At 43.1% G+C, this 13,542-nt stretch overlaps 1 protein-coding gene across 3 annotated transcripts in view; it reads right to left on the bottom strand.

Annotated features, from left to right (window-relative positions):
* The window catches only part of DLEC1 (DLEC1 cilia and flagella associated protein), an 87,093-nt gene that overhangs the window by 62,543 nt on the left and 11,008 nt on the right, over positions 1-13,542 (bottom strand). For all 3 annotated transcript variants that reach the window (XM_060110389.1, XM_060110387.1, XM_060110388.1), the window contains exons 3-6: positions 8,811-8,921; positions 6,879-7,072; positions 6,446-6,666; positions 5,560-5,638 (exon numbers count right to left, since the gene is read on the bottom strand). In XM_060110389.1, coding sequence (XP_059966372.1) covers positions 5,560-5,638; positions 6,446-6,666; positions 6,879-7,072; positions 8,811-8,921 — 605 coding nt within the window. The remainder of the gene's footprint in view (positions 1-5,559; positions 5,639-6,445; positions 6,667-6,878; positions 7,073-8,810; positions 8,922-13,542) is intronic.

The raw sequence follows: 13,542 nt of genomic DNA, 5'->3' as shown, positions 1-13,542 counted from the left end.
AGAAATATACACCAGAACCAAAGAAGTATTCTTGCCAAAAAAATTTTTAAAAACTTGAACATGAATCTAATCAAACCTCTACATCTGACAAGTTTATAAAATATATGGAGGATAAAGGAATATGTTTAATGTCACCAAATAAAGCAATTAGTGAGAGTCAAACTGAGACAAGAAGGCGGAGTAGAAGGACTTCAGTTCAATTCCTCACAAAAACACCAAAATCACAACTAACTGCTGAACAACCATCAACAAAAAAACTTGAACCTACCAAAAAAGATATTCTGCACCCAAAGACAAAGAAGCCACAACGAGATGGTAGAAGGGGCACTTTCCTGATATAATCAAATCCCATACCCACTGGGTGGGCAACCCACAAAGTGGAAAATAATTATATTGCAAAGGTTCTCCCGTAGGAATGAGAGTTCCAAGCCCCACGTCAGGCTCCCCAGACTGGGCATCTGGCATCAGGAGGAGGAGCCCCCAGAGCATTTGGCTTTGAAGGCCAGTGGGGCTTGAGTGCAGGAGCTCCACAGGATTGGGGGAAACTGAGACTCCACTCTTGGAGGGCGCACACAAGGTTTCACATGCACTGGGACTCAGGGCAAAGCAGTAACTCCATAGGAGCCTGGGCCAGACCCACCTGTGGGTCTTGAGGGTCTCTTGGGGAGGTGGGGGTCAGCTATGGCTCACTGTGGAGGCAAGGACACAGGTGGCGGATGCCCCAGGGAATACCCATCAGCATGAGCTCTCCCAGAGGTTGCCATTTTGGCACTGAGACCTGACATCACCAAACAGCCTGCACTTCTCCAGTGCTGGGACACCTCAGGCCAAACAACCAACAGGGTGGGAACACAGGCCCACCCATCAGAAGACAGGCTGCCTAAAGACATCCTGACCCCACAGCTGCTTATAAACACACATTTTGACACGAGCCAGCCCACCAGAGGGACAAGACCCAGCTCCACCCACCAGTGGGCAGGCACCAGTCCCTCCCACCAGGAAGCCTGCACAAGACCCTGGACCAACCTCACACACCAGGGGGCAGACACCAGAGGCAAGAAGAACTATAATCCTGCAGCCTGAGGAATGGAGGCCACAAACACAGAAAGTTAGACAAAATGAGACGACAGAGAAATACAGCTGTTCCACTATGAGATTAGAAATCAATGACAAGAAAAAAACTAAAAAACACAAACACATGGAGGTTAAACAATATGTTACTAAACAATCAATAGTTCACTGAAGAAATCAGAGAGGAAATAAAGAACTACCTAGAGACCAATGAAAATGAAAACACAATGGTCCAAAGCCTATGGGATGCAGCAAAAGCACTTTTAAGAGGGAAGTTTACAGCAATACACTCTTACCTCAGGAAAGAAGAAAAATCTCAAATAAACATCCTAACATTGTGCTTAAAGCAACTAGAGAAAGAAGAACAAGCAAAACCCAAAGTTAGGGACTTCCCTAGTGGCCCAGTGGTAAAGAAACTGCCTTCCAATGCAGAGGACATGGGTTCGATCCCTGGTGGGGGAAGTAAGATCCCACATGCAGCAGGGCAACTAAGCCCACACACCACAATTACAGAGCCCACATACCCTGGAGCCCACGCACCACAACTAGAGAGAGAAAACCTGCATGCCACAACTGGAAAGAAGCCTGTGCGCCACAATGAAGATCCCACGCACTGCAATGAAAGATCCCACATGCTGCAATGAAGACCCCACGTGCCACAACTAAGACCCGACACAGCCAAAAAATAAATAAATAAATAAATTTTTTTTTATAAAAACCAAAGTTAGTTGAAGGAAAGAAATCATAAAGATCAGAGCAGAAATAAACGAAATAGAGATGAAGAAAACAATAGAAAAGATCAATGAAACAAAAAAGTCAATTCTTTGAAAAGATAAACAAAACTGATAAACCTTTAACCAGACTCATCAAGAAAAAAAGGGAGAGGGCTCAAATCAATAAAATTAGAAATGAAGAAGGAGAAGTGACAACGGACACCACAGAAATACAAAGGATCATAAGAGACTACTACAAGCATCTATATGCCAATAAAATACACAACCTAGAAGAAATGGACAAATTCTTAGAAAGGTACAACCTTCCAAGACTGAACCAGGAAGAAATAGAAAATATGAACAGACAAATCACAAGTACTGAAATTGAAGCTGTAGTTTAAAAACTTCCAACAAACAAAAGTCCAGGACCAGATGGCTTCACAGGCGAATTCTATTAAACATTTAAAGACTTAACGCCTGTCCTTCTGAAACTCTTCCAAAAAATTGCAGAGGAAGGAATACTCCTAAACTCATTCTATGAGGCCACCATCACCCTGATACCAAAACCAGACAAAGATACTACAAAAAAAGAAAATTACAGGCCAATATCACTGATGAACATGGATGCAAAAATTATCAACAAAATACTAGAAACCAAATCCAACAATACATTAAAAGGATCATACATCATGATCAAGTGGGATTTATCCCAGGGATGCGAGGATTTTTCAATACCCACAAATCAGTCAGTGTGATATACCACATCAACAAATTGAAGAATAAAAACCATATGATCATCACAATAGATGCAGAAAAAGCTTCTGACAAAATTCAACACTCATTTATGATAAAGACTTTCCAGAAAGTGGGCATAGAGGGAACTCACCTCAACATAAAAAAGGCCATATGACAAACCCACAGCTAACATCATACTCAACGTTGAAAAACTGAAAACATTTCCTCTAAGATCAGAAACAAGACAAGGAGGTCCATTCTCACCACCATTATTCAACATAGTTTTAGAAGTCCTAGCCATGGCAATCAGAGAAGAAAAAGAAATAAAAGGAATCCAAATTGGCAAAGAAGAAAAACTGTCACTGTTTGCAGATGACATGGTACTATACACAGAAGAGCCTAAAGATGCTACGAGAAAACTACTAGAGCTCATCAGCGAATTCGGTAAGGTTGTAGGAAACAAAATTATTACACAGAAATCTCTTGCATTGCTATACATTAACAACAAAATATCAGAAAGAGAAATTAAGGAAACAATCCCACTTACCATCACATCAAAAAGAATAAAATACCTAGGGATAAACCTGCCTAAGGAGGCAAAACACCTGTACTCTGAAAACTATAGGATGCTGATGAAAGGAATTGCAGATGACACAAACAGATGGAAAGATACACCCATGTTCCTTGATTAGAAGAATTGATATTGTCAAAATGACTATACTACCTAAGGCAATCTACAGATTCGATGCAATCCTTATTAAATCACCAATGGCATTTTTCACAGAATTAGAACAAAAAACTTTACAATTTGTATGGAGACACAAAAGACCCTGAATAGCCAAAGCAATCCTGAGAAAGAAAAACAGAGCTGGAGGAATCAGACTCCCTGACTTCAGACTATAATACAAAGCTACAGTAATCAAAACAGTTTGGTATCGGCACAAAAACAGAAATATAGATCAATGAACAGGATGGAAAACCCAGAAATAAACCCACACACCTATGGTAAATTACTCTATGACAAGGGAGGCAAGAACATACAGTGGAGAAAGGACAGCCTTTTCAATAAATGGTGCTGGGAAAAATGGACAGCTACAGGTAAAAAATGAAATTAGAACACTCTCTAACACCATACACAAAAATAAACTCAAAATGGATTAAAGACCTAAATGTAAGGCCTGATACTATAAAACTCTTAGAGGAAAACACAGGCAGGACACTCTTTGACATGAATTGCAGCAATATCTTTTTCAATCCACCTCCTAGAGTAATGGAAATAAAAACAAAAATAAACAAGTGGGACCTAATTAAACTTAAAAGCTTCTGCACAGCAAAGGAAACCATAAACAAAACAAAAAGACAACCCACAGAATGGGAGAAAATATTTGCAAATTATGAGACCGACAAGGGATTAATCTCCAAAATATACAAACAGCTCATGCAGCTCAATATAAAAAAAAAAAAAACCAAATAAAAAAATGGGCAGAAGATCTAAATAGACATTTCTCCAAAGAAGACATACAGATGGCCAAAAAGCACATGAAAAGATGTTCCACATCACTAATTATTAGAGAAATGCAAATCGAAACTACAACCAGTCAGAATGGCCTTCATCAAAAACTCTACAAACAATAAATGCTGGAGAGGGTGCGGAGAAAAGGGAACCCTCCTACACTGTTGGTGGGAATGTAATTGGTAATATCATTATGGAGAATAGTATCGAGGTTCCTTAAAACTAAATAGAACTACCATATAATCCACCAATCCTGCTGCTGGGCATATATCTGGAGAAAACCATAATTCGAAAAGATATATGCACCCTAATGTTCACTGCAGCACTATTTACAATAGCCAAGACATGAAAGCAACCTAAATGTCCATCAATAGATGAATGGATAAAGAAGATATGGTACCTATATAGAATGGAATATGACTCAGCCATAAAAAAGAATGAAAGAATGCCATTTGCAGCAACATGGATGTACATAAAGTTTATCAAACTAAGTGAAGTAAGTCAGACAGAGAAAGACAAGTATCATATGGTATCACTTACAGGTGGATTGTTTAAAAAATGATACAAATGAACTTATATACAAAACAGAAACAGACTCACAGACTTCGAAAACAAACTTACGGTTATCAAAGGGAACAGGTGGGAGGAGGGATAAATTAGGAGTTTGGGATATAACATATATACATTACTACATATAAAACAGATAATCAACAAGGACCTACTGTATAACACAGGGAACTCTACTCAGTATTCTATAATAACCTATATGGGAAAAGAATCTGACAAAGAATGTATGTAGGTATACGTATAACTGAATCACTTTGCTGTACACCTGAAACTGATACAACATTGTAAATCAACTGTTCTCTAATATAAAATAAAAATTAAATTAAAAAAAACAAAAAATAAAGCAATTAGCCAAATCCAGAATACAAGAAATTACAGTTTCTTCTACAAATAAATGGCATTTTAAAAAAGAAAAGGATGGAGCAGCAATTATAAACTAAGGGAGAAATAAGAGATACTTTAACCAAATGCAATGTTTGAATTCTGACTCAAAGAAACCAATTATAAATTGACTTTTAAAAAAATAGCTAAAAATCAGATGTGGATGGATATTGGTTGATATTAAGGAATCACTGTTAATATTGCTGGGTATGATGATGGTTATTCTTTAATAGGCCTTATCTGTTAGAGATACTCACTAAAGTATTAACTGAAGAATGACATGCTATCTAAGCTTTTCCTTAAAATACTCCAGTGAATGCATGTGCACAAAGACACACATACGTGAAGTTGTGAGGATAACAGATGAAACCAGATTTTCAGAATGTAGGTAACTGTTGAAGCTGGGTGGTGGGCACATAAGTGTTCTTTACAGTCTTTTCCCTAGTTTTGTGTATGGCCTGTGTGTGTGTGTGTGTGTGTGTGTGTGTGTGTGTGTGTGTATGGTTTTAAAATTTCACAGCAAAGACTTTTTAAAAATAAGGAAGCAGAGTGGGATCTGTAAAGAAACCAGAGTCCTACCTCATAAACTGGTCCAACTTCATAATCTGTGAAAAACGCGATTGAGGGCTTAGCTAGAAACACTGGAGTATCAGCACAACTGTGGGAGGGCAAGAGAGGGTGAGAAAGGCTGTTAGTTTCATCCATGTGACTGATTCATGGAAAACAAACACATCCAAGCCATCAAAGAGATTGGCAATGTGTCATCTGTTGGCTTTTGTTGTTGTTAAAGCAGGTCACAAAATAGTTTTACAGCAAGATCGAATCTTTGTGAAAACACATATAGCTACATATTTCCTTTTCAATATGCATAGGAAAAACTCTGGAAGCTTAAACACTAATACGTTAATTGGGTTAATATAGGTGCTAGTTTTCTTGGCAAATCTTTTCTGATTTTTCTTAATAAAAAGATATTTAATAAAGAAACATGAATAGTTTTAAGTCCATTAAAATTATGAACCAGTGAAGCAACTCATTCCCTTCGTACGGACAATTACTGAAATATAGCCAAAGGCACTCTCTTAAAGAAAAATCACGATTTATACTAATTATTTGTCATTACACAGATTTTAAACATTTTTATTATCCAAGACACATGAATTTAATGTAAGGAGCACACGGCTATAGAAATGTCTTCCATTTGATCCAGACCATTCAGATATAAACAAGGGCCAACACTAATCCCTATTCCTCAAGACTCTGGCAGGTCAGAAGAGTACAACCCAGGACTCTGGAGGTGTCCAAAGACCACGCCTGAGGGCAGCCCCGAAGCCCTGCTCTATTCGGATACTGACACCCCGCCCCCAAACGTCTAGGATCCTCCAGAAGCCAAAGCAGACTCAGGACCTTCTGAGTTTTCCTCTTCAGGGTCAGATTTTCTGAGAATACGAGTCAGGAAAAAACACACCTCTCTTCCAGCTCTCCATCCTGGAATTCTCCTATCAGTGCTGGCGTCTTGGGAGGAAAGAGAAGAGACTTGCCTCCAAACGGAGTGTTAGGAGGGAAAAAGCGAGGGTTTTTCAGAAAGCGGTTCCGACTCTCCATCCTGGCGAGCAGAAGCCGCTCCTGTGGCCTCTGGGGCACACGTAAATGGTTCATCCAGTTTTTATTCTTCGGTGAACCTGTTTTCTTTGAAACACGAGAAAAGGATAGCGTCAAGGACAAGCAGGGGGGCTGTGTGTGTTGGTATCTTGCCGACTTCACGATCCACACGTGGCCAAGGACACCCTCCTCTCTATTTTGCTGGGGCTTCATCACAGCGTCGTGTGTCACCAGGAGCCCCTTCCCCCTTGTCATCGCCCTGCCTCACTGACCACACACTCACAGACTTCAGCACTCACCTCGACAGTTGCTCTGGATCTGAGTTTGGCCTTAAAAGATGAGTCCCACGTCCGGCTGTCCGTGGTGTAGTCTGTCTCCTCTTCAGACTGAGAGGGCATCTTCCTGCAGGCAAGCTTCTTGGTCAGCTCTTTCTTTGGGACAGAACGCTTCTCACAACTAAATGTCAGTTTTGAATATCCAGGGACAAAGACACCTTCGGCACCAGGAAAAAAAATAAGTTACTACACCAAGGTGACGAGGTGGACGCTTCCAAGATGACTTCATGAAACCACCAAAGGCACAGTTAGCTTGATATGCTTTTCCCCCTAAATGTTCATATTTCCTACCCCAGATGTACTTGCCCTTCAGTGTATCAATTACTCCTGGAACTTACTTTGCATCCTCGAGACTCAGGACTAGAGTGTTCATATATTTGTCCAGTTGCCAAACATGGTCAAGAACATGAGTGGACCGTTGTCATGCACACGCATGTACACATATGTCATATGTGAACATGCTTTTTAAAAGGTTCACATGACAAATCAAAGTTTGTATTAGCTTTTTATACCTATAAGATCATCTCCAAAAGGTTAAATGAGAATTTTTTTTTTTTTTTGCGGTACGCGGGCCTCTCACTGTTGTGGCCTCTCCCGTTGCGGAGCACAGGCTCCGGACGCGCAGGCTCAGCGGCCATGGCTCACGGGCCCAGCCGCTCTGTGGCATGTGGGATCCTCCCAGACCGGGGCACGAACCCATGTCCCCTGCATCGGCAGGCGGACTCTCAACCACTGCGCCACCAGGGAAGCCCGAGAACATTCAATATTGCTAGCAGAAATGCAGTGAAACTGGTACCATCACATTTCCTAGCACAGTGCCAGGTAAATCCTCAATACATGTTAAATCCATCCTTACTGATCTGCCTAAGATACTGAGTGTCCAGCCAACTTTAAAATACTAGGTGGCTTGGGACTTCCCTGGCGGTCCAGTGGTTGCGACCCCATGCTTCCACAGCAGGGGGCACAGGTTCCATCCCTGGTTGGTGAACTAAGATCCCGCATGCCACGCAGTGAGGCCAAAAATGATAATAAAAATAAAAATAAAATAAAACAAAATAAAATACTAAGTAGCCGAGTACCCCATGGCACTTGGTTCTGCTATCTCTTTCTGGCCTCACTTCTCTGCATGGCCCAGGCCGTCAGTGGAACTCTTTCCTCGTCAGCACCCTCAATTCTCTGGATCCCAGTCCTCCCAACCCAGATGCCTTCTCAGCTCCGGTCCCCCAGAGATCATCAGAGTCCCACTGACTGGGGCTGCTGACAAGCTCGTCTTTGGAGCCTGGCACCACTAGGCCGCCATCCCGATGTCTGGCCGCAGGATCTACATGGCGGCTCTTCTGAAATTCTACCTTGCTGCTTAAGCCCACAACACAGCCTCCCACTCCACTCATTCTCAGGAGATCTTGCCTCCACAGCACAGAAAACTGGCCCAGTATCACACACACATCCTTCTCCGCCTCCCTACCCAAACTTCCCTCCACACTCAAAGTTGCTCTTGGCCTGTAAGGGGTATGCAGAACCCCTAGGTCCGTGTTCTGACTCCATCAGAAACTTGCTCCCTGGCTCATATGTCTTCAGACCCTCCCTCTCTTGGTTCATTCAACTCCATTTCTAAACATTTTCACATCTTGTTGTTGGGCAACGCACTAGAGAGTCAGATTCCGCATTGAGGAGCTGAGACTTATATCTTGTACATGTTAGGGAGCTAGTGAGGAAGTGGCACGCTCAGAGCTGACCCTCCCAAGAGCCACTACCAAGTTCAAGAAAAGTGGAAAAAAACATCTATGAATAAGGAAATAGCAGCAAAGGTGGCTGGTGTGGTCCCGCTACTACAGAACTTCCCTGGAATGGTATCAGAGGCTCGAAGAGAGCACAAAGAGAGCACAGAGGCATTACCTTTAGGTGCAGAGCAAAAGGGCACCGGATCGCTGTAGTAATCATTCGGGCAGATCAAATGATGCTTCTGTAGCAACTCGTTGTCCACACACCACCTGAAGATGGTCTTCACTACACAGAAGAGAATGAGAAAAGGTGTTTCAAGGCACACTGACGTCAAAGAAACTACACCCAAACTTTCTTCATCCTCCAAGCCTAAACCACCTAACAAAATTCTTAGAACCCTGTGGTCATTTTGAGATTTAAGAAACTAACCAGCAAGTATTTAAGTTGGCCACTTAAAAGAGGCCAACCATTGGGCAAGGCTGTGTGGTGGTATTATTTGAGCTAAAATACAGTTACTTGCAGAGAGGTCTATAACAAAACAGAGTTAGGAGAAACAGGGTAGCTTGATGAGTGGCCCCAATTCTTTACTCTTCTCTGTATCCACGCCCCCTGTCATGTGAGTGTTTAGTTCCTGCTACTAGGGACAGAGCCCACTTCTTCACCCTTGACTTTGGCCATGTGATGTGCTTTGACCATGAAAGGCTGGCAGGATTTTGAAAGGTGCTCGTGCAGCTGAGCCTCCCCTCTTGTGCCTTTGCCATCATCCTGAGAAGAGCTCCTGCGCCTTCATCCTGGACCTCAGCAGGAGTCCACGTGGAGCAGGCCTGAGCCCAACCTGCAGTAGGGAGCCAAGTTCAGCTGGACCCACAGCTGGACACTGATCTAGCCAGCCAAGCCCAGCTAGATCAGCCAACCCCCAACCGACTGGCAGACACATGAGAGGAAATCTCATTTAATAGAGTGGGAAGTTGATATTATCTATGGTTGATGAGCCAGGAAACAGTAGAAAAGATGTGTTATTTAGAGGTTTCCAGAAGAATTAGAGCTAAAAATGGCCATTTCTGACAAGCAGACTGAAGTTGGGAGAGGTGAGGTGGAGGATTTTTCAATAGACTTTTTTAGAGCAGTGGTAGGTTTGCAGCAAAATTGAGGGGAAGGTACAGAGATTTCCCATATACCCACTTCCCCCCACCACATGCAGAGCCTCCCCCATTATCAACGTCCTCCATGGATGGTACATTTGTTACAACTGATGATCCTACACTGACACATCATTGTCACATGAAGCCCGCAGTTTACATTAGGGTTCACTCTTGGTGTTGTGTAGTCTATGGGTTTGCACAAATGTGTAATGACATACGTAGGTGGGGGCCTTTTATATTTCATTAGAAACGATTTGATTTTTTTTTCAACCATGTACACGACTACTTTGATAAAAATTAAGGAGTAAACAGGATGAATGGAAGACTTGAAAGTTTTCAAACTTTACTGCTTGCTCCATTAACCAACATGGTGCCTTTAAATGGCCTTTCCCTCCGGAGGTTCCCTATAACCAAAGGTACAGGTGAGACAAGTGAAGAGCACATGTTTCTTCCATCAAATATGTTAATTTAAGAACTTTGAAATTTGGCCTATTACTGTAATAGTCGTTTTGACAAGGAAAACAGGAATTACTCTACGTATACCATATACAAAGGGGTTAAGGGAATTCCCTGGCAGTCCAGTGGTTAGGACTCTGCGCTTTCACTGCCAAGGACACAGGTTCAATCCCTGGTTGGGGAACTGAGATCCCACAAGTCACGCGGCACGGCCAAAAAAAGGCGCGAGGGCCCTTGTTGAACGCAGGGGATTACAAAGTGGGAGAGAGGTCAAGGGATTCATCATTAACAACTTCAGCCAGCAGCACTGAAGCAGGGGGCTCTCAGGATGTGATGTGGACTCTGCTCTGAAACTCACAGCTGCTCGGTCATCTGCCTGCTACTGCTTCTGGAGAACAGAGGCCTCCCCTTCCAAAACTCACCAAGAGCCTCTCATCAGTGACCGATCCCGGAACCACAGGTAAAAGGTCTTTCTGGGAAAATGTGGATCCCTGGCCCCTCCTCTGCAATGCAGAGACCTCACCAGGGAGTGGCAGCAATGCCAGCTGACACAGTCCAGCCCAGTTCCCGAGTACTTTGGTGATGGCCTATTTGAGATATTAAAAGATAAAATAAAGTTTCCAGAAAAAGGGCAAAGGCCATGCTGCAAGGAGATGTATCCTCTGTCTTTGGATACCATTACTCCCACGGTCCTCCCCCAGGGTGTGGACAGTTCAGTGCTGTGTCTGAGGGTGGGCGTGGCAGTTTCTTATCAGGTCTTTGGGAAGTTTCTCTCCACATCAGGCCTGGTCCATGGACCATGTGAGCCTTGGGCACCCTGAACTGGCCTCGTGACCATCTTCTTCCACCTGGGAAGGGTGGGCTTCCTACATGGACCCTGCTCCTGAGCACGGCTCTGCAAGGGGTTGGCTGCTCCATTCCCCAAAAGATAATACAGATAAGATACCAGCAAGGGAAGGGAACAAAAGAACAGGACGTTCTGCTGAATTCTGATCTTTCTTCCTCTGTCTGGAGAATTTATGCATGTTTTCCACCATGTGACATTTGTAACAGCAAACAGAGAAAGTCTGCTTCTGTGCCTCAAATAACAAATATTTCAGGGGAATGTCCTTACCATCAATCACCCAAGTTATTTTTGTTTGTTTGTCTTTTTGTTTGTTTGCGGTACGCGGGCCTCTCACTGTTGTGGCCTCTCCCATTGCGGAGCACAGGCTCCGGATGCGCAGGCTCAGCAGCCATGGCTCACGGGCCCAGCTGACCACGGCATGTGGGATCTTCCCGGACCGGGGCACGAACCCGTGTCCCCTGCATCAACAGGCAGACACTCAACCACTGTGCCACCAGGGAAGCCCCAATCATCCAAGTTATAAAAGGGGTTCTTGGGTCACCTCGCCCTGCCCTGAGAAGCAGAGATCAGAGGGATGTCCAGGGAACTTGATTAAGGTCTCTACTTCTGCTACTTTTGAAATAAAAAAGAGAAGCATTGCCAGCAGAAGGCTGAGAAACCAGGGCGGATAATGTCTGATTACAACTTAATATTATCTTGGGTAAAAACATAAAATGAAGGTCACTGGGAAAGTCTCCTGGCTGATGTTCGTTTCCCAGTTCTCAATGTTTTATTCCACTTTCATTAAAAATAAACAAACAAATAATTACTTAATCTCCCCTGATCTCTAGCCAAAAGAATCCTTCCAAAGACAGGGACAGTATCAGACTCCAAGGACTCAGTGGATATCAGGCAACCAATAAATCTTCCTGAGAATCTGCTACCAGTAATCTCTGCCTAAATCCACGACTGAGGGAGGGGGCCTGGCAGCTACATGACTCTGCTGCAGAGAAGGGGTAATAGGTGGAGATATGGATTCTACACTGAGTGTTCACTGTCTAATGGGGCTGAGCCTCAGAGGGGGCAGACCTAACATGGCATGGGGCCTCACACTCAGAGCCACACCTGAGGGGAAGTCATCTACACCCGTGTGACACTGTGCCTGGACAACAGCCCTTCCTCCTCCTCTTGAGAGAAGAAAGAGATGGGCTTTGACAGCAGAAACAAGTTCAAATCTGGGTCCCAGCCCTTCTGAGCTGTGGGAATTTAGGGAAGTTACTTGAGTTCCTCTCTCAGCTCCTATACCTGTAAAATGGAGAGAAAACCTACCTCGCAGGGCTGTTGGAAGGATTCAGTGGAATAACATATGCAAAGCATCTTACCCATCCTCTTGTCCTCAGCAGGACCCCATGAGTGTAATGCTTTCCGAAGCCACTGTATCTTCCACTTCTCCCTCCCTCCAGGCCACAGATATGTCAGGTCTCCCAACCCTAAAAGCACTGTCCCTACTAACCTGGAAAATGATGATTTTCAGGGATGTAGGAGGATAGATCAAAAACTTTGGCAGGGGGGCGGAATAAAGGAACCAGCGCTTCTCAGAGAAACGGCTGATTCCAGGTCTGGGGCAATAAATACACAAGATGAACCTGGAACATCTGGCTATTCCAGAAAGTAAGGAAGTTATCACAGACAACCAATGTTGTATCAAAAGAGTCAGGGGTCAACTTGAAAATGTTCCAATTGGCCAAAGATGGGACAGTTCAAGCATCAATAAGAATAAATACAATTGTAGTTATGAAACCTATGAGGTCATAATGATATTAAAAACCAACTAACCAAACTTCATTAGTCATCGTTGGCAGATGTTAGGGAAACCAACTCATTATTTTAAAAACTGGCAGATAAGGGGAAAGAATTAATTCTGCTCCTATCTTGGAGTAATCAAAGTAGTTGCTGAAGAGTTTCTCTTTATAGAAGTATTTCAGTATCATTAGCATTTCATTATAATTTATAACCCCGAATGAAACAACAGATCTGGGCAAAGACTGGCAATATCACGAAAACAGAGACATCATGCACCTCCTGAAGGGAGTGCACAGCACCATCTATGAACTGGTCTTTCCCCTTCTGCCGCCCAAATTGAACTTAAACCTCATAATGTCTCTACAACTAACTACTGAATTGCAAGGAATACAGGGATCATAAGAACAGGTTAAATGACACCACAATGTTGAAATCAGCAAAATCCAGACTATGGACAAGTGTACAGGAAAAATGACCCAATTTCCTTAACAAATAAATTAAGAAAGCATTGCCAGAGAGATGGTTGACTTAGAAAAGAGTTTTTAGTGAGTGCTGATGGAGCTTTGATGAGGAAAAAAGATATTGGTCAAATGTGGGACTACGTCTCCACAAAGCACTAATCAATTATCATCCAACATGGCGAATTTAATGTGGAGACACCAACCTGACCAGGTAATCA

This window comes from Mesoplodon densirostris, chromosome 10, assembly GCF_025265405.1.
Source record: "Mesoplodon densirostris isolate mMesDen1 chromosome 10, mMesDen1 primary haplotype, whole genome shotgun sequence".
NCBI lineage: Eukaryota > Metazoa > Chordata > Mammalia > Artiodactyla > Ziphiidae > Mesoplodon > Mesoplodon densirostris.
The sequence above is the reverse complement of the archived record's forward strand: the minus strand, read 5'-3'. Positions and strand labels throughout refer to the sequence as shown.